At 35.2% G+C, this 25,523-nt stretch overlaps 1 protein-coding gene across 4 annotated transcripts in view; it reads right to left on the bottom strand.

Annotated features, from left to right (window-relative positions):
* Positions 1-25,523, bottom strand: part of ADAMTS20 (ADAM metallopeptidase with thrombospondin type 1 motif 20) — a 99,052-nt gene that overhangs the window by 35,903 nt on the left and 37,626 nt on the right. For 3 of the 4 annotated variants that reach the window (XR_011327811.1, XM_069802212.1, XM_069802214.1), the window contains 17 exons: positions 20,079-20,224; positions 18,515-18,696; positions 18,282-18,418; positions 16,993-17,110; positions 13,563-13,658; positions 12,142-12,308; positions 11,903-12,032; positions 10,675-10,801; positions 9,778-9,988; positions 9,080-9,244; positions 8,205-8,369; positions 6,390-6,512; positions 4,991-5,098; positions 3,644-3,808; positions 3,129-3,419; positions 2,634-2,795; positions 1,030-1,206 (listed from right to left, as the gene is read on the bottom strand). Coding sequence is in view for 3 of the 4 variants with exons in the window: in XM_069802212.1 (XP_069658313.1) it covers positions 1,030-1,206; positions 2,634-2,795; positions 3,129-3,419; positions 3,644-3,808; positions 4,991-5,098; positions 6,390-6,512; positions 8,205-8,369; positions 9,080-9,244; positions 9,778-9,988; positions 10,675-10,801; positions 11,903-12,032; positions 12,142-12,308; positions 13,563-13,658; positions 16,993-17,110; positions 18,282-18,418; positions 18,515-18,696; positions 20,079-20,224 (2,670 nt within the window). In the remaining variant the exon portion in view is untranslated. The remainder of the gene's footprint in view (positions 1-1,029; positions 1,207-2,633; positions 2,796-3,128; positions 3,420-3,643; positions 3,809-4,990; positions 5,099-6,389; positions 6,513-8,204; positions 8,370-9,079; positions 9,245-9,777; positions 9,989-10,674; positions 10,802-11,902; positions 12,033-12,141; positions 12,309-13,562; positions 13,659-16,992; positions 17,111-18,281; positions 18,419-18,514; positions 18,697-20,078; positions 20,225-25,523) is intronic. The other variant, XM_069802213.1, reaches the window with a different exon arrangement.

The raw sequence follows: 25,523 nt of genomic DNA on the forward strand, positions 1-25,523 counted from the left end.
GAAATAAATTAGAATAGATTACATAAACACTAATAAGTTATTTAAAGTTGAAAAGAGACAGTATTTTAAAAAATGTTTCTATGTTAATTCAAAGAACCAAATTACATAATTTTATTAATTAAAAAAAAAAAAAGGAATAAAAAAGAACCGTTGTCCTAGCCCATCTCCCAGGGATGTTAATGACAGGTTTTTAACTGATTTTGATGGAACCAGAACTGGATCCAACCTCCTTTGATTGCTACTATTATCCTTTAGGATTGAGCACAATAATAAATATTGTTGTCAAATCCACGGCTTGGGAAATATAATGTACTCGGTATTGTACAACTTGTTATGATTACTTCAGCATGTTAATAATCTGCTAGTGGCAATTTTAAAGATTAATGGTGATTACTGTAGGCATTTTTACACATTAGTAGACAGTGACATGTAGACAATAACATTATAGTTACATACATAATTATACATAGACAGCTTTAATTAGTCACTGTTTTAAAACCACAAATATAAACTTTTATACACAAATGTACATGTAATATAGAGTAAAATGTTTGATGACACAGTGTAATATACAGGTGTGTGAGTCATTTTATACTTAAATATACTATTAGAAAAAGGTTATGCACTAAAAAGCTTTTTTTTTTTACAAATATAAATATATCGATAATACTACAGTATAAATTACAGCATATACTTTAAATTTAAACACAGGTCAAATCATAACCCTTCAAAATAGAACAACCTATTAGGTATTGCTATCAGCTATGATGATTTCTGGTAATTTAAAAAATATTCCCTATGATGTTTTATAGAGCATGATACTGTTCCCACTGAAGTAAACGGCTGTTTCCCATTTAATTCAATGACTGCAGGAACAATTGCTTGATAAAACTACATAGACTATATTCCACATGCATTATTATTTCACTGTTATCAAATAAAATAATAAAATATTTTTTTAAAAGGCAAAGGGAAATAGAGTGACAGAAAGAACAAGAAAGTGAAAAATATTAGTGAACGCTATCGTACCGATTTCCACGGTCCCCGATGCCATGAAACATCACCAGGGCAAGAATGCACATTACATTGTGCCATATTAGGTGGCTTGTCTAGAATGTCACAGTTTTGATCACCCAACATTTGGCCAGTAGGAAGCTGACAAATCACCAGTCTTGTCTTTATTCCATCTCCACAAGTTTGAGTACACTGAAATACAGAATTTTATATGCAATATTTTTGTTGAGAGTCATCACATACCATTAAACCAAAGAGATATAGCAATAATCGGTACACATTATTATTTACTACGTCTGTTTTCATATTCCCTGGACATTAAATTCAAGAATAAGGACTTACAGTCTAATCTCATATAATGAAAAAAACAATCCTCTCACAAAAACATTTATCAAACTACATTTTTGTAGTTTATTAAGTTAGATTTTCCACAAAAAGTCTCAGATACAGAGAATCTACTCTATCAAGGAGAAGTAACCATTTGTGAGAATAAATGAGCATTTGTATCTCTCTTTGATAGGAGGAAAACAGTGAAATTGGTCCTAGAACTAGTTTTCCTTGCCAGAAAAGAGAAAACTCAGATGCTGGGCGCACTTTCTCATAGTCTAACTTATACAGACTTAGTGTAAAATACTTACAGGATGCGTTTTCCGGGTTTCGGTTTTCCTGTAATTCTGCAATACCAGACAAAAATACTAATTCTCATTTCTAATGAGCTACTAAAAATAATGTGATCAAAAGTGAGCATATTCCAACAGTTTATAGCTTTTTACTGTATTTCAGAGGATTCTAAATTAGACAAAAACTGCAGCATCTGCATTAACCGGAACCCCAAGTCTGCAGCTATGGATAGAAAAAACATGACACTCAGACTGGCCTCAAGAACTAAATGGCTAGATCTGGTCAAAATAAGGGAGGGGAAAAAAAAAAAAAAGTCGCTCAATTTTTCTTCTTTTCCCAGTTCTAGATACTGATGTATCAAGAATAAGAAGAGAGGGCAGGATTAGACTGAGTGACAAACTAACCAGCTTTAACGCTTTCTGTAGTGTTTGAGCAAGAATGCATCGTCAAGATATGACATTACATGGCATGGAGAAACCGTTCTTTTCCCAATAACATACAATGTTTCATCAAAATGTTCTAAGCCAGGCACATATTTTTATCTTGCAACTACAACCCGGTAGATACTACTACTTGCAGTTATTCTAGTTATTACCTATGAAATTCGATGTAATAAAAGTTTCTTTATAGCTTCCTGTGCCTTTTTTTTTAGACTAGCTATTACACTGAGGTTTTTCTGCATACAAGTCATTTTTTGTAACAGAAAATAATTTTGTATGTCTCAAGATTCAAGATGCTACTCAACACTGAATCATATGTTGTACAACCTTAGCCTCACACAATACTTGCTTCTTTTGGATGTATATTTACACTGCTATTTACACTACAGTTCTGGATTTCATCAAAGAACAAAGTTTATCTAAACAGGTTGAAACTCATTCTTTTTAAATAAGTAAAAAAAAATGGTATTCAGTTCCATGCACAGTCAAATAATTATGTTATTATTCCTAAGCTTATGTGGTAAATAGTGTTTCCCTTTGAAAGTGAAATGATCTTACTTCTCCCCAGTTTCCATAGTTCCATCGTGGGCAGGGACCAGAATCACAGTGTCTTGACTCTGGAGGTTTTGTTGCCTCATCACAATAACTAGCACTTCTTCCTTCCTCATCTTGACATACTACAACTCGACGGTGAAATCCACCTGCACAAGTACTAGAGCACTACCAAAACATGTAAACATATGTATCACCATTGCATAATCAGAAAAATGTAAAATACATTGGTTAAACCAATTTAAAATTAAAATTTTTTAATGTTAACTTTCAAAACTGAAATTTGCAAATAAAAATTACTACTATGTAGAAGTATTTTAAAGATGACATTGCACAAAAATTACATTTTGAATTTAATATATTCTTCACAATAACAATAATTTTTTTTTAGAATAAATGTGTTTCTCTTTTGACCAAATCTGAACTGCAATAACCTTTCTAGAAATGTTAACACACATGTGAGAGAACAGATTAATATATTTAAAAAAAAAAATTTCTTACTGCTCCCCAGGGTCCAGTTCTCCATTGATATCCTCCCACAGAGGGACGGTTCCACTGGTTTATATTGTCTTGTGGATGGTGTATTGGAAGGTGACCTGTTTCTGGAAAATGACTTGGACGGTCATGCATTTTCGGAATATGATGATAAACTGGTGGACATGGTGGCATGTTACATTCTTGTTCTTTGGAAGGTCGGCCTTCAGGATCACAGTAATTCTCGCTGATTTGTTGATGATAGTTGACACAGATAACTTGTCTTGTTACTATTCCACTATCACAGGTAACTGTGCACTAACCAAAAATTAACCCAACATTTGTAACAGAACATTGATAATTAATTACCAAAGACAGTTATATTTACTTTTGACAGTAAGTAACGTGTACTTTGTTTTTTTTCAAGGGATGCAATTTCAATCACGCTTGCACAGAATATGAAGTCTCAATTTCTAACCAGAGCTTTGGCCAATAATCCAAGTAGACACGTTAAAAAAAAATAAGTTACAATTAATACTTACAGGGGACCAATTTCCAACTTGCCACTCTCCACATGGGCTAAAGCAGCTTGAAATTTCAGCTGGTCGTGGTAAATGAGCACAGAAAGATTCATCTGCTATTCCTCCATAAGCATCTCTACAACTCACATAGCGAGCACGATCACCCTTCCCACAGGACGCAGAGCACTGTCAGAGAACAATCCAAGCTCATCGCACTTTAGGAGACCAAAACAAGATCATGCAAGCATCCAAAATACTAACATAGCTTAGTATCAGCTTGACTTTAGAATTAAACACAGAACCAGATTTCCATCTCACACTGATAGAGCCATGTGTTCAGGAAGGAAAGTGAAATATTGCTGGATGGTTTAGGCCTTGAGAATTCCCGTTGGCTTGGAACTGAATTGCACGGCCTTAATTCTTGTGAAGCAATTCAGCATATCTGAACAGGTAGCGTTTCAACTATAACATGGAATCATTATACAGTTGCAATGGCAATTTTTTTTATTTATTAACAACAGAAACATTAGAGAGTAACTTCCAGAACATTTTAGTTATGATGCAATATTTACATCAACTAATAAAAACTGATATTCACAATCCATTTGCCATTCTAATTTATATTAGCATATTCCATTGAGACCCTTCTAATGCCTTTACAGCTGAGAAGTTCAAGGTGAATTTAGTGAAGAGTTTCTGAGTACCCTCAGTCTATGCACTCTTTACTGCTATTTACTTAAGATAGTTGTGTAAAGATATAATTGTCTTATATGTTTTGTTAAGAACCTCAAGGGATGAACACACACCCACATTTTTATAAATAATTTCAAATTTTCACATTGCTGTCAAGTAAAACTGATTTTCAACACTATCAAAATAAAAACCTCTTCCATTAAAGATTGTGTAGAAACCATTTTTTATAATGCTTGCTTTACAAATTATGTAAAATTGGACCTTTAAAGACCCAAACTGTTTAATATTGCTATTCACATAAAAGATCTAAATCATATTTTAGAATGAAAGAAGTTCTCTATACTCAGAAACTGATCAATTATTTAAAAAAAACCCCAACACTTCCTTGCACACTCTCAATCATATGAAAGCTATTTTGCTCAGAATCCCAGCTCCTAGAACCCTGTTTTTCTCCCCTCCTTATTTTCCCTGGCTAGATTTGAAGCAAACAGAATTTGCTGGGAGTGTCTATCTCCTTAAGAAAAAGGTTCTTAAAAAAAAATAAAATATTAGAATTCCTTTAAAATTTATCCCAAGCAGATTTCAGTCTGAAAAATACATTGAGAACTTTATGGAAAAATGGGTGAAGGAATGGAGGACTGCTCTGCAAGATGTGACCACTATTACATTACATACTGGGGTCCATGATCCATATCTCCATTGAGTCACCTTCCCCACATGAACTAGAGGAAGCAATGTAGTCCATAATTTTGTATTTTCTGGACAAGAGGGCAGTTCACATTCCTGCAGGGGCGAGAAAAGAATAAGCTTTCAAAGTATACATTTTAGAAGAGCCAAATATAAAGCAAATGACTCCACCAGAAATAGATCCTACCATTACAATAAGCAAGCATTAGTTAGCAAGTAAATACCATCTTGCAACTTTTCCCTGGTGTTATCCAAAGGCTTTTCAATTAAATTGTTTTTTTTTGTTGCAAATCGAGAAAACTGATTTGATGTTAAAACTGTATTAGTAATAACTAATAATATTCACACTTTGAGAAAGAACTGTGTTGGGCAACTTGCTGGGGCATAGACATGACTGTGTCCTGTTTCATAGCCACATGCAGTACTGAAGAACTCTGTGAGGATGGCTGTGATATCCTGTCCTTTATACTTTCAGCTACTCAGAACACAAAATTACCCAGTTACAGGTACCACAATTCAAAATACAAAGCATACTCAAACCCAGTGTTTTCACATGTATGTGGAAATAAATGTATACCAATCTTTGGCTTTTATATTTTGAAATCTTATTCAAGAAGCCATCAGAGGGCTGGTAACTTGTGACTGGTTTACTCTGGACCATAGAATCCTTTTTTTCCCCTCTCTCCTCAAGACAAGCAGCAGAGTATACCCTCAAGGAGGTATGTGGTTACCAGCATAGCTGGATATAAGTGAGATGTATGAATCTGGTAGCCAGTTCAACATATTAATACATAGTACCTAAGATACCAAAATGCTTTTAGTTAGAGGTAAAGTCACTGACCGTATTAAAAACATTTCTTCCGAAAAATGATAGATTTAAGTTAAGGGAAGTGATGAAGTAAGTAAACTGAGACAAGAAGAAAAGGTTAAGAACCATATAAATACCATATTGAATCATAATTCATGTCTACACAGTTTTGAATTAGTATTATTCCAACAACTGAAGCTTTCTTCAGGTAACATTGTTCTTTTAAGAACTATATACAAGCAGAATTTTAGAGAATAGCAAGGCAGTTAGGTGCTATTATTAAGCATCATAGCAAGCAGACTAATATTTTACATGTTGGAGCTTCCCCCGCCCCCAAATAATCAAAGGCCTTTCATCATATACCCAACTTTCAAATCTTCAATCTCCGACTTACTCTTCTTTTATTTAATTCCCTAGGCCAAATTTGAAGTTCAGGAAAAAAGCAGATAGTTTGAATATTTTTTTCTCGTTTTAGAACTCATTTCCTGCAAGTTCCCTCAAAGAGTCAGTAGACAACAGTTGTATTTAGATGCTTTTAACTAAAAAGTACAATCAACTGAAAGTTATTTTTTAACTTACTTGGTTATCTCTAGGACGAGTAGCAGCATTACATTCCCTGTCATCATCCAAAATAACTCTGTAAGTTCCAGTAACACATTTGACTGCACGCATCTGGTATCCGCGTCCACACGTTACAGAACACTGTTAAAGTCAATAATTTCACACACTTGACACAGCACCATTTATAATAAAATTGAATTTTTAATTACATTTTCTATTTTAAAACTCCTTCTAGAATGAATGGGAATGACTACTAGGATGGTGTTAACCTTCTTCACAGCAGACCATATGGTGCTTAAACAGCGTCCATAACACACCAATATTTTGGCTATTGCTGGACAGTGCTTGTGCAGGATAAAGGCTTTCTCTTTTCTCCCCTTCCACCCCCTGCAGTGAGCAGGCTGGAGGTGGGCAGGAGATTGGGAGGGAACACAGCCAGGACAGCTGACCCGAACTGATCAGAGGTACAATCCATGCTATATAATGTCATGCTCAACAATAAAAACTGGGGTAGAGGAAGGGGCGGGAGGGGGGGAGTAAAGGGGTGGCTTCCAAATGAATCACTAGCTGTAGCTGTTAAATGTCTTTCCTGTCACTGTAGAGTTTGAGAAGAGCACACTCAAAGGCGGCACCTAAAATGTTAGATGGCTGAAAATATTATGACATAAATACCATCCTATAAATGTTGTGGTTCAAGCACAAATACTGATAAAAACCCAGGTCATGAATAGCTATTACCAGATGGTATAGTGAAAAAACTGCAATGGAAAGCTCTGCTCCAGTGACACGGATTGGTAAATTGCTTGTACAAGCTACTTCAGCGTGGCCATACACAGTGGTTTTTTTATTCAGAAGAATTATATGATGGGACTGAATTAATTTTTTATTTCATTTTTGCATTTAGCTTGTAGGAATGGAAAGCCAGCACCTTGTGATCAAAAGATTACTCAGAAGGAATTCAACATCATGTCAGACAACAGCATGGTTATCTCTAACATGAAAAAATATTACATGAGAAAAGTTCTATACAAAATAAATGTTTAAGTTAAAAATATACTTAATGCCTAAAGGTATATTTATTCTGTATTTTACTACCAGATTATATGTAAAAAAATAAACTTCAGCTGCTATTCAGCTATGAATTGTCACTAAAATCCAAGAAACACTGAATAATCCAACAGTTCTGTTGGTTTGAATAACCTGATCTTATGAAAGCTCCATGAAATTGAGTACCTTATTATTTTTTAATTAATTCTCATCTATTTGCTGACAAAAGTTTCCTTCACAAATTAATTCACTTTTTTCCAGAATTTTGAAGCCACTCTGGTATACATTAGATGAGCATCATTACACACAGGAACATATTTTTCAACAGCACTTTCACATAAAGAGATAGCAGATCTTTTATCGCCGAAGGTCAAAACAAAACATAACAACAAAATACTAAGTCTTTTTCCCTGCTATTATTAGCATATACACTTCTATGATCTTAAATTAAAGCTACCACTTAAATATGCCCACACACCTATAAATATTTGGTCTTTTACCCGTCTCATTCTTCTGAACATTTTGCTATCTACATTTTCATTATTCTGGAGATGTAATGCATTCATGTGTAAAAGTGTCTTTGATAATAAGGCTCAGGGTCAATGAGTGTTTTAGGTGTGGGTGTTCCTAAATTACAGGTTAGATAGCCAATAGAAGCAAACAAACATGTGAATCAGTTCAACTAAAGTAACTGCTTAAGATCCAATTAAAATATTTAAAAGGATCGTTTTGTGATCACTCAGTCTGAACTAGAAAACAAGAAGCCAGGAATTCTTATGTACTCACTGATCCCCAAGGCCCCACTTGCCAAGATGCACATTCATGAAGTTCACAGGCTGTTATTGATTCTGGTCTATCATTTGGATTACAGAAATCATCTCTCAGTTGTTCATCATTAAATTGGCACCATACTTGACGATGCTTCATTCCTTTGCCACATGTCACAGGACACTGTAAAATTATTAGAGTCATCAGTTTGTAAAGACATGAATCTGAATTAATGGCTTTACTTTCTTCTAGTAAACTGTTGGATTTTAAAGATCACATAAATAACAAAAATATTCCACCAATGCAAGCAGTCCAGCAAAACTAGATCTTTTATGAACCCTCCATTTCCTGTAAACATCAACCCAAATGCTAATACAAAGGAATCACTATTAAGTTTCTGAAGCTACAAAAATATGAGAACAATGTAGAAATCATTTATTTCCATTTGAATAAAGAATACTTGTTTAAAATATGAGTGCACATATCACAGCTTTCACAGGAAAAATGTTTAAACTATCCACGATTGGTTTATATCCATATAATCTATAATAAAACAGAGAGAATTTTGTTCTTCAGTTGGCCAGATGGTTCTCATTGCTTCATAAAAAAGGAAGGTATGCATATTACTGTAGATAGATTTACTTTAAGTAGCTTCGCTACCTCATTTTAATGTAACAAATTTTCAGAGAAAAATAAATTCTAGGTGTGTTTTTCAGAAGTTCTCATTCCATTTGTACATCTGGGATGTTTATCAACCAAATCCTAGGACTTCAGAATTTTTATCATCGTGTACGCCAAAATAGCCAGAACAGAAAACCCAAACACTTAAAGCAGCTTATTTCAGTATCGATGACCAGGACCAAAGGCATCTCAAGTTTTACATGGTTCATTACCTCACTCCACTCACTAACAAACCAGCTTGGACATAAGAATTCATTGCAGCTCTGTGTTACAACTCTTGGAAGTTCCCGGCATTCTCTGTCAGGAAGATGACGACCCAAATTGTTCATACAAAAAGCTTCTCTGGTTCTGACACCTCTTTCACAGCTCCTGGAACACTGCAGTGTATAGACAATATAATGAAACAGGAAACACAACATGATAAAGCCAGGTCAAAATACATTATCAGTCTTAAAGGCAAAAGACATCAATGATTGTGTTAGGACAAATGTATCCTACATTTAATCCACAGACTGCCAATATGTTCACGTGAGATAAATTTGGCACTTTGTTTAGTAGTTCCAAGATAAAACTCTTTAGTGAAGATTAAAGCTGAAATTGTACTTATTCCTTTTCTCCAAAATACTCTCAGAACTAAATTAAGACTGTAGATAAAATATACACCTTTAACCACCAGATCTTCTCTGCGGACTTCCAAAACCAAGCTGCAAACAATTTAGCTACAGTTTCTTACAAAAATATGAGGTAGCTGCTGAAATATAAAGATTGGTATTAGCTCCTCCTACAACTCTGCATTTGTCAAACATTATTTTCTTTTACTTAAACTAAAAAAATTGATAGAGAAATAAAAATTTGGTATGAGCACTAACCAGAACTATAATGGTACAATTACAAGGTTTTGAATTTGTACCTCTGACCATTCTGTGTAGTGCCAACTTGTTAACATACAGTCACCATGGCAGGGCTCTCTGGTTGGTGGTTTCTGCTGATCAGCACAGTACTTATCATCCACTGGAACACTGAGTCCTTTTGAAATAGAGTACTTCATGCAGTGGATCTCTATAGACCGATACCCTGGGCCACACTTCGATGTGCAGTCACTTTTGCCAACATTGTGCCACCTACAAGGATAAGCTGTTATAGGAAGCTAACTATGTTTTAAAAAAATAAGACCATGGTGAACAAAGCACTCGGAGAATGTACCAGGAATTGTCATGTAAATACAGATATGCATTTTTAGGGAACAGATAAAACTGTAAAATCTCTCTCATGACTGGAATTTTCAAAGCAATATAAAAGAATTTGACTCACAGGCTTAAAAACATCTTTTTAAATTTAAAGGCTCTTTTGTCTTAATCTCCTAGGTGACTTTGAAAAATGTAAGCTGTAATTCTAACTGTTCATCCTCTGAACAAGCGGGCTTTCTTGGAGTGCAAAAACACAAGTCTGTTTCAAATTAGTTCCAGTTGTGGGTACCATTCTGGTGAAAAATGTATTCTGCCCAGCAATACATTTTTTGTGCCAGGATATATAGGACAGATTCACAATCCTAACAAGAGACTTTGTACTTTACCAATAAAAATTGGAAAATTACAGTAGTTCTACTTAGATTCAGAAGTGTAAACATTATGTATAAACCCATTATATGAATAGATTTGAGGAAAGGAAGGAGAGACAGGAGGGATGACGGAGGTAGAGAGGGGTAGAGGGACAGAGTACAAAGCAACCTGAATTACTTTGTTTCAATCTCTATCAACAAAAATATGTAAGACCACAATAGCTCCATCAGCTAGGAACCTCTTTTTACCTTAATTCACACTCTGTATTACACTCCTCAAAGACATCTGGTACAGTGGGTATAAGTTCACATCTTTGATCAGACACTACCACATGATCACTTTTACGTACGCATGTCATTCTTCTTCTTCGAATACCTTGAAAAGGAACCAAAAAATGGGAATAATGGGCTAAAATAAGAGTGCCTTTTTATACTAATGGATTCCATTCATCATTTAGGAATTTAACTGAGATACCCTATTAACACTAACGATTGTATACAGCAGATCCTGCACAAACATGCTGCTTTTTGCAACTGACTACATTCCAGGTGGAGAACAACCTTGTCCCCGTCACCCCTGCCACCTCCCAGCTGTACTACAGTGGTCACACAAGGATAACAACTTCCAGAAAACTGCAAAAGTACAACAATCCATTTACTCATCAGGCTAAGTATTCCAAATGCATCATGTCTGTCCTTTGCTAATTACCAAATTTTCAAACCACCATGTTAACTTAGAGTTTGTGATCCTTTTCTTTAAGGAAGCAGAAAATTTGATCACAGGGTACCTAAAAGATCTGGAGTGCTGGGAGAAGTACCACAGCTAACAGATGCTCTGCTTCTCTAGCACATAAGCATGTCTATAGCCTTACACAAAACCAAAAGAAACTCACCATCACATATCTACAGGCATCTCCAGCACTTGCTAATAGGAGTATCTATCCAAAATCTGTGTACATACACTTTATGTATACACTTCATACATATTGCAGTTTTATTTTTACACTGGAATAGCCTACAGAATAACAGCTAAAAAATTGTAAGACATATCTTTAAAACTTCACTCCATGTAGCAGATAGCCAAAAAAGACAAATAAATATATATGAAAGACACTAGAAAAATCAGTGACCATCTGGAAGTAGGATAACAGAAGCCTATACATATGAGTAGACATACAATACTGCTTTCTAAAGATTCATTAGACTTGATTCAACTTTTTATAAACCACTCCTATGGCTACAAAAGAAAGGAACACAAATGTAGTTTTGAATATAGAATTGCACTGCATAAATAATGAAAATAGCACAACAAAAATCAGAAGCCATTCTGCCCTTAAAGGCTCTGTGCACTAAAACTTTACTGAGTGTGCCAAGTTTCTTCCTTAAAAGTAGGGGTGAAAAATCTGAGTACTTAAGACTAGTCCCTTCCTAAATGCCACCAGGTCTTTGGTTCTGGTGACAAAAGAATTCACAGTACCTTGGCACATCCTGCTGCAGTCTTGCCAGGGTCCGTAAGGATCCCACGTAAACAGATCACTTCCATCTTCTATTGGGATATTGAATGAATAACGCACATCAGGGTTGTATAAATTCCCTACACACAAAACCTTAATTGAGATAAAATGATAGCTGTTTTTCAGTGAATTTGAACATAAAATTATGAATATAACGATCATGTAGCAAATTTTCAAACTTATGAAAAAAGTAAACATGCACCTGTAAGGTTAGCTCTTCTTCGATTCTATCAGTGCTGTTAATTCGTTCTATCGTATTGTTTGAACCACTGTACTCAAAAATGGCTCCTTGTATATTGATTTCTCTTTTTGACATGCTTACAACAAAATTTCCATTCAAGATAAAATTTCCATGAATATCAGATAAAGCTATAAGTAAAATAAGATAATGGAAATAAAGCATCTATTTAATTAAAAGGTTCTATTAATAAAAACTCTTAATAGTATATCTTTTTTATCAACACTTAGCTTTATTTTAGTCCATGTGTAATACTTTAAGGTTGTATCAAACAGTTTCTAATGCATTAACTTAATCCTGACCATCAGTAACTTTCACCTGAGCAGCTGTCATGGATTTTCTCTGCATTAACAACACAATTTTCATATTTGTTCTGCTGAAGGGTTGCCTGCAGTCATCACTTTTAAATTTGGTTAGGTTGTGCTACTGTAGAAGGAAACAATAATTATCTGTATTTCTTGCTTATTCTACCGCCCACATTCTTGTATTTGCTAGAGCTACTTTTAGTGAAGTGCCTTTAAAAAGTAAATTTTAAAGTAAAAGTAATTACTAAGCATTTATAATAATAATTTAATATAATGACCAGTTTTCAATAATAAAGATGAATAACAAGTTAAAAATTAGATTTAAAATAAAATTTTTAGTAAATGCATGCTATTCAGGCATTACTACATTTGAAACAGTAGCTAGTGTCAGGTGGTGAGAGTTGTTCTGTGTCCTGTGAGATGCATGTGCAACAAGTGGCAAGGAAAACATTTTGAAAACTCTGAAGTTTGTTGAGTAGGATGGTAAAGAAAGAAGAGACAGAAGGAAAATATGCACCGATATTCTCTCAGGCACTTCAGATATAACTAAGTCCTGTGAAACAGAACCACCAGGATTTTTGGTACAATGTGCTTATGAATCCTTTGTTCCTCACACACACTTGCAAATCTATCAATATGTGATCTTACGCTCAGACACAATAGAAAAAGAGAAATGTGAGACAATTGGTAAGTTTGCTGAAGGTCAGACTGCTTTGTTTATAAACAAAGTACATGCTTCCAAGATTTAAAACCACAAACCTGCATTATTCCTGAGTTCACTTGTGGAGTTTTAATTAACATTGCCTCAATGAAGTGAAAAATTGACAGAATGATGCAATGTGCTATAATTCCTATTCTCTAACAAATGAACACACACGTTTAAGAATCAGAAACCTAACAACATCTCACTCATTTTTCTGAAAACTAATATCTACAGAGAGACTCAGGCAAATGATCATACAATGTAATTAGATATATGCTCTAAAGACTTTATCAGACTTCTGATAATATACGTCTAGAGCAGACCTCTGGCAAGAGCACAAAAACTATCCATCAATGTTATACACAGGAGGCTTTTACCAAGGTAGTTGTCATCTTCTGGTTTCCCTGAGTAGCTGTGTTGCCGAATATCAATGTTTGTTGCTCCTTTGGGAATTTTTACTACAACATTGTAACCTGCAATGTAATTATTCACAAATTAATTATATACAAAAATAGTCAAATACTAGTAAATATGAACATACATTTAACTAGTTTTATTCACAAAACCCTACAGTGCACCAGTGACAACCACTGCTGAATGCCCTCATGTTTTAGGAAGGAAATGTGAATATCTTCACGCATATAAAATTTCTTTGTTGTTGGCTTTAGTTTTGTTTTTTAATCAGTTGAACTGAACTTTCATTTTCATAACTCATTAAAATTAATTCCTATGTTCAGAAATGTGAATTCAATTCTTTACCAATAACATGAGTTCAACCTACTCAAAAATCTCTAGAGAGAGCACTACTCCCGAAAGCAGTCAGGTATACCAAGTGGGACTCAGGAAACATTGTGGCTCCTCACAATTTAACTGCAAAACTTTGATTGAATAAGTCCCTTAACATGGAATATTTGCACTCCCTGTTTATACAATTGGGTTAGCTTTTCTCTATCTCACAAGAGTATTGCATGACAGCACTCTAAAGAGCAAGTCCTAAATACTCAAATATTGCAGTGTTGCAGGCCATAGACATAAGTAGATATATCAGATAAAGCAGCCATGCTTGATCCACGTTTTGCTACTTAAAACGTTACCCTAGTGTGCTCCCATCAAAATATAAATGCTTCACAAACGAGTCATCGCTTCGTGCAGTACCTCCAACTACTATTATGCTAGCCTTGTCGTAAGGTAACAAAATAAGGTGCATCAAGATCTACTTTTTAAAACTGTCGGTCTGCACATCAGCATACATTAAAAAAAAAAAAAGCTGTTTCTCACAGATGCTAATCACAAATTCAAAAGGATTCTTATGTCTAAGAAAAACTGAGTATGGCAAACATTGGAAACAAATAATAAACACAAATGTGCAATCCAAAGCATTAATATAATCTTTGTTAACTTTTCCACTTATTTTGCTGTGTTTAACAGTCTTGCTGTGATTTAACTTCAGTTAGCTAACTCACCTCTGTGGGTAGAAATTTAAATGGCAATATTCTTTTCAATTTCATAACTCATTAACTTCCCAGCGCTTTTAATCTATTAAAACTATGGCATGCATTTAAATGAACATTTAATCTAATCACAGGTTCATCATATTTACCAGCTGGGGGCAGCACTGCAATTGCAAATTGACACACTGCATGCTGCTCTGGATAAATACACAGCCATTTGGTCAATCTTCCAACGTATTGGGAAGAAAAGCAAAACACACTCAAAAAAGCCCCCCATCTCACACGCTGAAAACCTTGTGGTAATAGCATGACAGAAGACAAAATATGGGAGGAAACTATAAACAAAACTGCATAGCATGTTGTCAAGGATACACAGAACAGATCACATACTAAGGCACCAAGAATGAGTATTTTCCAAGAAATCCTCAGATACTCTAATCTGAAGCAATAATAATAGCCAACATAATAATTATGTGTACATAATTAGATTAGCATTTCTAAATTGGGAGCTAAGTAAATTAGTATTTCATTGTAATGAATTTCTGATGATTGTTTCACTACTGTATAAACACTTAATGACAACATTATAACTGTATAAATACAAGCACGTACCACAAGCTGTTACTGTCCAATTCCAAGTTCTGCCTCAGTGAAATGACTTGTGTCAGTATGGAAGTGGACCAGGTGAAGTTAAAAGAAAAAGATCAAGTGCACAGACTTTGGCATTCTCTTGTGATCCTAACTCAGAGCTTTTTTGGAAAAGAACATTTCCTCAGACAATGTTTTCAGTCATTACCCTGGGGAGGTCACAGGCCTCCCATGGACACTGCAGTTTTAATGATCAGCTAGCTATCTCTTGTTTGCATTGCTGCACTCCTACTTGAGCACACCTGAGTGATAATCCCAAATACTTAGCATACTGTCCAGTAGTATAATTCAGCATCACCTTTTATATGCCATAATTCCAAGAATTTGAACATAATTTAAAACGTTCAACTAAGTATAAAACCAAAATAATAAATCAAGGTTTTCCTCATCCCAAAACATGGGGATTTTTTTTTCTTCCAACTTCAGTCAGAAGCAAGTAAGTCTGTGACAATGCAAAGCTGATGAACAGCAGAGAGTGAGCCTCAACTATATTTGTATAAATGGCAGATTCATGTAATGGTCACTTGTATCAAATGTATTTGTGACAGAATTCCTGTGCTACTACCTATAAGCAAAAATATCTTTCATAGCGGTAGAAAACAAAAACAATGACAGTCTTTTACTTAAAATTATCAAAATAACACATTCTTTTCCTTCAGTGTTTTGACCACACGTTCAGAAACCCAGCAACTAATAGCTGATTGTGCCTTATTCCAACTTCTCAGGACAGACACAAGAAATTACATGTATTTGTATGGGAAGGGTAGCTGTATCCCATCTTTAAGTTTTTTGGTCCTTTTGCTTGGTGCAAGCCCTCTGCCAGGATTAAAAAAAAAAAAAGATTCCAACAGGATACTGGGCACACTTTCCTCTTTGACCAGCAATTCCTTTGTTCTATGAAGATCCTATTTGGCAGCTCTCCAGGTATCATTTCCACTTTGCCTGTGGTCTCTTTCAACCAGTGAAGCGGCATGAAGGAGCCCTTAGGAATCTGATATTAACCTGGAGACTTCTGTCCTTATGTTCTACGCTCTAACTGCTTAACGGCACTGCTACACACATACAATAGTCTCTCCATACTTCCCAGAAAGGGCTACATATAAAAGAACTATCTGTAGCTCTATTAGAGAAACTGAATCAAATAAATAGGAATTATCAGGGTTATTCAGAAGTTTCTCATTCACTACATGCCAATGAAGAGGAAGGAACATAAACATTGCTGCCCATGTTCTCTGGAAAGAGAAGGCTCACATTTCACAGGCTATCTTTTTCAGTATAGGAAAAAAAGGAACTTCATCAGCTGCTCACACCACAGACTTCTTGCTATCTCTTTACACAACCAAAAGGAGATATTGGAATAAGTCCTTCAGCTGCAGAGTTTCAGAGAAGAGAATGCAAAGTGCAAAGCAGGAAGCATTCTTCCTTTTCAAGCACTTTTATCCTCATCATATCTTTTATTTGTGTCTTTTGTTTTGACCTTAGAGCAGATGGATTTTTTTTTTCTCCCCTTGAATGGGTTAGTGTGTCACAGTGTTTGCCTCTGCATCCTTGAAAGGGCACATGGGACTGAAAATCAGAGATACTTTTTGTTGATAGAGGCCCTGAAGAACATACACTGAAATCCCACTTGCTCAAATGTAAAACATAATTTCTAAGCCATACTCAAATGTGCATTAACATTTTAAAAAAACCAAAAAAACAAACATACCATAACGAGCACTGTTGAAAGTACCTGCAAGAGTCTTACATGAAGAATTATCACCACCACAGATTCCACATTTGTCTCTCCTTGCCTTGGAATTCAAAACGTGATCACAGCCTGCTTGCTACAAAAAAAAAAAAAAAAAAAAAAAAAATACAATAGCCCTGTGTCACTCAGCCCAATGGAAAACCATGAAAACAAACAATGTAAGCTTCCCACTGGCCAGAAATATTCTTATTCACTGTATATATCTGGTCTTCCTTTGCAATTCATGAAAAGCCTTTTATGGTCTTGGGTGCTGTGATGTAAGGGCAAAACACAAGAATGCTGTTGTACTACGAATCTACAATCCAAATACACTTAATGTGTCAAGTACTATGTAAGAATATGTAACAGTATGTAAAGACTTTGTATAAAAAAAATCAACATAGTGTATAAATTTTAAGTTATATTTACATTAAAAAGTCTTGGAATCCTAAAAGCTGTACATACGTGTACAAGGTCATTAATTCTTTTAAAGTCTGTCATTACTGCAGAAGAAGCAAAGGAATGCAAGTAGACTATGCTGGTTAAACTAGCATAAGCACAACTTTTGTTTACGTATCTTTACTTAAACTTCCTTTTCTTTTTTAAATTATGATAAACAGGACAATTCTCTGGCATTTCCTATTTCCTCTTGATCCAACACTATAAAAAAAGGCTACATTTTCTCCTCATCCTGAATTTACTCAGTTTCACTGCAATCAGCAAAACAACCTGGGCTTGGCAAAAAAGTCTTGAATTGTTATAACATAGCACCTTTTTTCTCTCAACAAAATCTTGTGGCACTTCCGTAACTGCTACTACACAAAGAATGCTGAAATGATCCTTTTCAAGGGTCAGTTCCTCCTGATTTTGCAATGGAATAATAATTATGTAATCTATCTACCCTTGGATTTTCTACTTTTTTTACTTCTTTGATAGCAGAAATATGATGGCAATAAACACACAGCATGCTTCTTTCCTCCCTTTATGGCAATTTTGGATCAGTTTCTCTCTGCTCACTTGGACAATATTAACTCTCTCACATACGAGGCTTAATGAGGAAAGACTGTGGGTCTTCAGATTCAACTGTATATTCTTCACTTCATTGCCTCCATTTCCAGATCTTTAATTTGGTAGTGATTGAATTTAAGTAAATTCAAAACATCTTGCTTTACATATTTTCAGTAATGGTTATTTGGATGAATATTTAATATCTACTTTAGCATCTCTTAAAATTGATTTTAATAATTAATAAGTTTAGATTTAAATACCCTGCATAAGCCTTGAACACAAAGGTCATTGGTTTCTGCTCCACAGGGAGTACCATCAGCAACTCTGTCCTTCAGCTGATAGTAGGAAGTTGTTCCAGAAACTCGGCAAAAAAGTTTACAGCGATCTTTCATAGAAACTGGAAAGAAAATCCAACAGGTTTCTTGTCTGTTTTAAAAATTTACTTAAAGTAACATTTTTATTTCATTAATTGAAAAAAATTATAATTACTTACTACCACTGTATTTTGGAAGCCAGCGAACAGCAGATGTAAGACCGTTGATATTAAAGTGTTTGCCATCAAATTCAGAGCACTGTTGCTCCCGAAAATCTTTTTTGCCTTTTGGACATGAATCAGTGTTACATGATCGAAATTTCATCCTGCGGCCAACACAGTACTTTCCTCCATTTCTTGGTCTAACAAAAATAGGTGAATGTAAAACACACTCAGTTTCAAAAATTGCTGTTTTCCATGAAAAAGTGGCTTGAGCCACTGATCTAAAGGGGAAAATCTCACACACCATTCTGCCATCTGTTACTGACTTCCCCACACACACTCTTGTCTTCTGTTGCACTGTGCATACATTTATACCCAAGTGAAGAAAATAAAAAGTCCGTGTAAAATACTACTGCTGAGGTAGGTGGTAATGAAGCTACTGATGTTTATTAACATCTATTAAGTTTTTATTTCTCTTACAGTCATAATTATTTTGCCTGGGAAAAAGCATTATTAACTTCAGTGCTTTTATCAATTTAGCTGAGATTACAGCCCTATTTTTACAGAAGCAGCACCTCCCCTAGTAATTTGAAATTTTTATTTTACAGAGCGACAAAGAAAGCAGAGAGTTAGGCACTGACACACTCTTTTCTGTAGTCCTAGTATTGGTTTCAGTTTGGAGATCAAAAGAACTGAAAAGGGAAAATTGTGGAAAACACCCCATTTACTGTACAGTCTAAAATACATTTCCTAACTCTTATAAACCCTACTACACAATAATTCAGTATTAGTAGGCTCTTGGGGAGGGGGTAAAAAAAAAAGGCATATTGATACTATCAGTTACTACAGACTGACAGAGGCATACCCAATGGGAATCTAGTCTACTGCCTCTTACTCATCAGAGAAAATAAAATAACCTGGGGTCATTTCAGTGAGGTTCATTTATCCCACTGATAATACCAAGATGACATGACTTCCTGAAAAACCCTGAAACTAATCAGGCTGCAGCTATGGTTCTGCTTCTAGAGACGGGTAAAGTTCTCATTGACTTTAATCACAGAGAATGAAACCCACACTGAATTATTCAGTCAATGGAAGTTTCTCATTATAAAGGCAAGTTGTAAACGACATTGCTGTAACCAGTGTTCCTTGTGGGCACTACTGGTGGTGATGGGAAAAAGCCTTAAATCAAAGTAAATCAATGTTTCACAAAAAAGATTACCAGGGAATACATCTGTTTCTTTTTGCAGCTTTTACTCCAAAGAAAGCAACTCAATGTTTCAAGAAGCCCTCAGCATTTTGAGTAGAGCAAGAAAAAAAAAGACCCTGCCAAAATAAATCTTCAGAAATATCTATAAATATGAATGACACAGTTGGGACACAAGAGTAATCTATAAGTTCTGTACATATTAGAGTCTGTAGACCTATCTCTCTTTTCAAACATGGCTGAAACAAGCATTTTTTATATTGGTGCTTCAAACTAATTTGTGCAACCCACAATACCTTCATTTTGTTTTGAACCAATCCATTATGTCGTAGTATCTTCATTATGCACTAATGTAAAATGCATTAAAAAACATACTCTGGTCTGTTACACAGCCTAGTGGTGCTCTTGATTCCGCCTCCACAAGTTCTTGAACATGAGCTATAAGGTCCCCACGGTCCCCATTCTCCATCTACAGGACGCATCTCCATTTCTCTGCTCACACAAATTCCATGGCGACAGTGCTGCACAGTTCACAAACAAAATAAAATTTGTAAGTCAAGCAAAAGGTTACTGTATATTTTAGGCACAGAAAGAACAAAATTTAAGAGCTCACTGCTCTTAATCTAAGTCTGGACATTTTCTAAAATGTTCAAATTCCTTTAAAATATCTTATCCAGTAGCCATATTTTCACAAATGCTGTGTACAGTTCTTTGCTCTCTATGAAAGATACTGGATGCTGAATATATCTTTAGGTCTTGTCACTTTATTCATATACCTGTATAAGAAACTCAAAATCCTGATCTTGAATTCCTGATATGTTTTCATGCACAAGCTTCAAAAATAGATTTGCAGTCGTCTTTTATGTATGAGATTCTTCCAGTTTGATTTGGAAATTCATGCTGATACAAAAAGTGAAAAGGTACGATAACAAACCACCAAGAAATTCAGGGTGTTTTGAGCATCCTGAAAGCTAAATATCTAGTGGGATTGTTTGTGAAAAGCAGATAAGCATTTAAGACCTTGCTCATGCTAAAGCAAGATGATGTTATAGATTCATGCTTAAACTCGGACTTTCACACCTATAACAACAGGTGTAAAATATTTTATATTTTTATTTATTTATACATTACAATAATTTTATATTTACTAATTTAACAAATCTACCATTACCATTAATACTCAAGTAATATTTAAAGAAATAATAATTCTTAGAGCAAGATACTACATTGCAATGTCTATTGTGTTACTTCAGTTTTTATTCCTGCTGAAGAACTATCTAATTTCCAACTAAAAAGTCTATATAAAAGTGCGATTTTCATTTAATCTGCTGAGATTTACATTATTAAGAAGACAAAGATTGCAAGTTTATTCTGTTGGTCATGCCAGTTATAAGACTTCACCAACCCCCATCTATAAACTGTTATTACTTATAAAAAGTTGTAATTACTAGCTATTTTTTTCAGATCAAGTGATCAATCTCTTGCTTCTAAGTATTTATTATCTAAATCCCCAACTCTGCAAATATTTAGCCACTTCAGTGGTTACCCAAAATGTATATGACTAAAAAGTCTAAATGAGAATCTTATGATTGGTGCATGTGTGACTTTTTTCAAAGAACCTGCAGGAATTACCAGCGCTAATCCTACTGATGACTTATGGCAGTTGGAATTCTAATTCACTTGTATGCTTTAGAAAATCCCAAGTGGTATATTTGATCACAACATAGTGCAATAGTTTACATATTAAAATAGACTGTTTACAAGATACTATAATGTCAGCACTATGTCTCCTGCTGACTTCTATGCGGATAATGTGTCCTCAACTCTGTCCTTGACTCCAAACAGCCTCTGAAGCCTCAAAGACTGCCCACATCTGGAGACAAGACACTGGGCAGGATGGACTACACGGGGTCAGCGCTCATACACAATAGAGAGAATTCTTTATTTTAGATGACTGTTTGCAGACTCAGGATTAGACTGATCATTAGGTTTGTTGTCAGGAGGGATTCTCCTAGTCGTATTGACACAGAGTGGCTTAATTCCATCTTTCCCTGCCGTACATACATGGATCAGTCACTAGAATCATCAGAACAGATTGTATCAATTCAACTGCTTGTTATTTCTGAAGCTTAGGCTTTCCCTGTCTGCTCTCTGTGACACAAACCAGCTTCAAAATACCTTAAAGTCTAGAAGGGTTTTGGTAACCAAAGTCTCTGGCACAACAAACAATTTAAGAATCTCTGATACACAGAAGATAAAATAATTCAAGGATTTTAAAACTGACTTAAACATTACGTAGAATTTCTCAAGGGTTATTATGATGTTACAAATTTATTGTAGGAGCTATCAATTAAAATAAATTTTGCTGAACACACAGAAAAGATGTGTGCAATCTTTCTGAATGTACCTGAACAACACAAAAGTCAGATGTTGTTCAGTGGTTTTATCACTGCATAAAATAATTCCTAGAAGCAATTTTTTCCTAATCAGTATATGCTTTTATTATATTGATACTTATGCTCATATGCTAACAATCATTTTGCTCTCAGAATAGGAATTTGTCACAGAATCAGATTCTCCTTTCTGAGTTCTGCCCAAGTTCCTAATCCAACTTGGCGATAAAATTGCCTGTCTGAATAATCCTTCGTCGTACCGACTCTTGCACATGGGCCCTATCTTTTAAGCCCTGAATGCCTTCCTCTAAGAATATGACTATTCAAGGTGATTTTCAAGCCCAAAGCAAACAGAACAAAAGCTAGATCTATCTTGTCATACAACCATTTAAATGATCCAGCAAATTGGCCAGATCATCACTCGCTTGATGCCAAGACTAATGCTTTAACTTAACACTAAGACGACACCATTATTTCACTGCATATCTGCATATAATTTCTCACTGCAGTGCTTACTGTTAATTTTTATTACTTTTTTCAAGATACCCTTAGGGTACCTTTGTACCGAAACCTTCTAGTACCTAGCATTTAATACCTCGGAATAAGAGATAGATAGCCATAAGGTAAATATGAGGAAACATTAAGAACTTGCCTTTCCAAGAACTGTCGTTAGCATCTTAGGAAACAATTTGTTACTACTATAGGCTGAAGATTCTAAATCCCCCTTCACAAAATGAATACTGCATCCAAATATGGGACAGCGACCTAGAGTTTAGGTTCTTCTTCCATCCACAAAAACATTTACAATAACTTGAAGGGAGATTTCAGGAAAAGACAGAGTTGTAAAATGAAACTTTATACCCACAACAGCATTATTTTAATCCATAAAAATGCGAAGCACATGTTGACATCTGGGATTTTAATAGCTTATTCAACAAACTTGTCTCAGCTATTATTCTGCTGCATTCCTACAGAAGCAACATGATGAAGTCACAGTAGAAAACTCCAGCACCAGACACATTCCAGATGTTCCTCTGTGCTTGCTTGAATCATTGCTTCACTGAGAATATTATGATATACAGAACTTTCATAAACTTAAATATAATCACTAACAATTTTTTCCCTACATTGATATGGCAAATATAATGTATGCATCATGTAAAGTGGGTATCACTCGTAATTCCAAATACACTGATTGCAACAAGTGGCAACTCTGCTCTAGCCAAGGTCAACAGTTGGCTTTCTGTCAAAAAGGCAGAAATTCCGACCCAAATCCACATGCAATTATTATATCTTCAGAGATGAGAGGGAGGGTTAATGGTTCAATTTTGGGATCAATGAACCTCCAGGTACAGAGATTTATATGTATTAATCACCTGCTTATAATAAGCAGTTTTACTCTTGCCTATGCATTATGATTTCATAAACTGAATTCTGGTACTTCCAACTTATCTCATTGCTTATAGAGCCTGCTAAGTTTCCAGGAAAGCAATTTTGGAAGAAATTATTAAAAGTGTTAATTGCCAGACTATGCTCAATTTTGCCTGAATCGAGGAGAGCGATAGATGCATGCAGAACAGGACCAGAGCTCTTCTGAAATCAAGTACTTCATACACAGCCTGGTATGACTCACAGCAGGAAGAGGACTCCAAGTTCACTCTTGCTACCTACATTTTCCAGACTACTCCCAGAGATACACATGATTTTTCAAGATCTTGGGGCAAAGACTGAAACACTAATGCTCAGTGTATGAGAACATAGTTTCAGGCATTGGAGCCCTGTGTAGCCTTGCGGAAAAGAAGGCTCAGGAAAAGCTACTCGTCTATTTCTAGACACCAACATGCTTCCATGGATGCTACAGGTAGCTGCTGGTGTTTCTAAAAAGAAAGAAGATGATTGAACACTGAAGACAAGTCTGAGGAAAAATTGAAAAGGACAAAGCACTGCAGAAGTAGACATGATGGTCTGTATTTTGCCTTTCAAATACCCAATTTTATTGTTCTGATTTCTTTTTGCCTTATAAAATACAATTTCTTCATTCCTGATATCCAGACAGGGCCCTGAGAATGACTATGAGCCAGTGAATAGCACAGGAAGAGAAAGTTGTAGCGGACTGAATGTGGAAAAGGAAAATGGGCAGAGCCGGTGCCACAAAACAGATAAACACTAAACGCAGTGCTGCAGCACAAGACTAGTTCAGTATAAAGCATCTGGCCTGTAGCTGAGGTCTGAGCATAAACTGTCTCAAAGTAGATTCCAATCACATAGAGCTGGGAACAGAGTATGAATCTTAGAAGTTACATAGATTCAGCGCATAACCCCGTGAGCAGGGAGTAAAGATAAGAACACCCACTCAGATGAATGCTAAAGTCCACAAATCTCAGAGCTGTTGTTTCTGGCTGTATTTATGTCTATGGGGTGTTCCCATTCATTCCCCTGAATGAATGTACTGCTACAGACCTCTCTCTGCCTTGTCTGCTGCAAGCCGATATAAGGAAACATTTTGCTGCACATTAGACCTATGCCTGCTCTCCATCTTCTTCTTATAATAAACATAGTTAAGAAAGCACATTGCTCAAAGAAACAAGACGAGAAGTGGGGTGTAGAGCATGTAATAACAGCAAAAATAGAGCAATTAGTAAAATAAGTATACAAGACAGAAAAATGGAGGTTGGAGAAACGTCTAACTGAAGTTGTAACTATGGCAACTCAGGTCTCTCTGTAGCATGGATTCTCAGACAAGCCCACATTTATTACTTAGATGACATTACCTACAAAACCCACAATATTTGAATAATTTTTTCCAACATTTTCAATTTTTTCTTGAAAAAATCTACATACTTTATTTCTGCCTTGAAACATTACCACAGAAAACTTTTAATTTTTCTGAAATCACATCTAATCGGAAAAGTATTTCACGAAAATCCCAGTTGATAGCAAAATTTCTTGGTTTGAGCCCTTAAATATACTTTGCTTTTACAGTTCAAAAGATCTGCTCCTGCTTCCCAGATGGTTAACATATCCTCCTATCACACAACTCTGTTACAATCCATTTGAATTTTTTATACTTACTTTACATATATATACACATATAATGAATTATTCTTACAGATTATCTTCAGGTATTACATTCATGAGGTAGTCAAGCAATGCAATGATTTTTAAAAGAAATCAATACATGGGTAGTAACCTACAACTGAAGAACAGCAAACATACTTCAAAATCAGAGACTGGTACTTCTTTTACTGATCAAAGCAATTCTTTGATGGTATGCCTCCCCATTCTCAATTGTCCCTGCATCCCTCTCTTTATGTGGCTATACAGGGACTAGGATGAAAACTTAATTCACTCAATAGCTATTTTAGATATTTTTAGAGACACTAGCTCAACATACAATATATCTCTACAGTGAATAGAAGTAATAAAC

This window comes from Haliaeetus albicilla, chromosome 14, assembly GCF_947461875.1.
Source record: "Haliaeetus albicilla chromosome 14, bHalAlb1.1, whole genome shotgun sequence".
Classification (NCBI taxonomy): Eukaryota; Metazoa; Chordata; class Aves; order Accipitriformes; family Accipitridae; genus Haliaeetus; species Haliaeetus albicilla.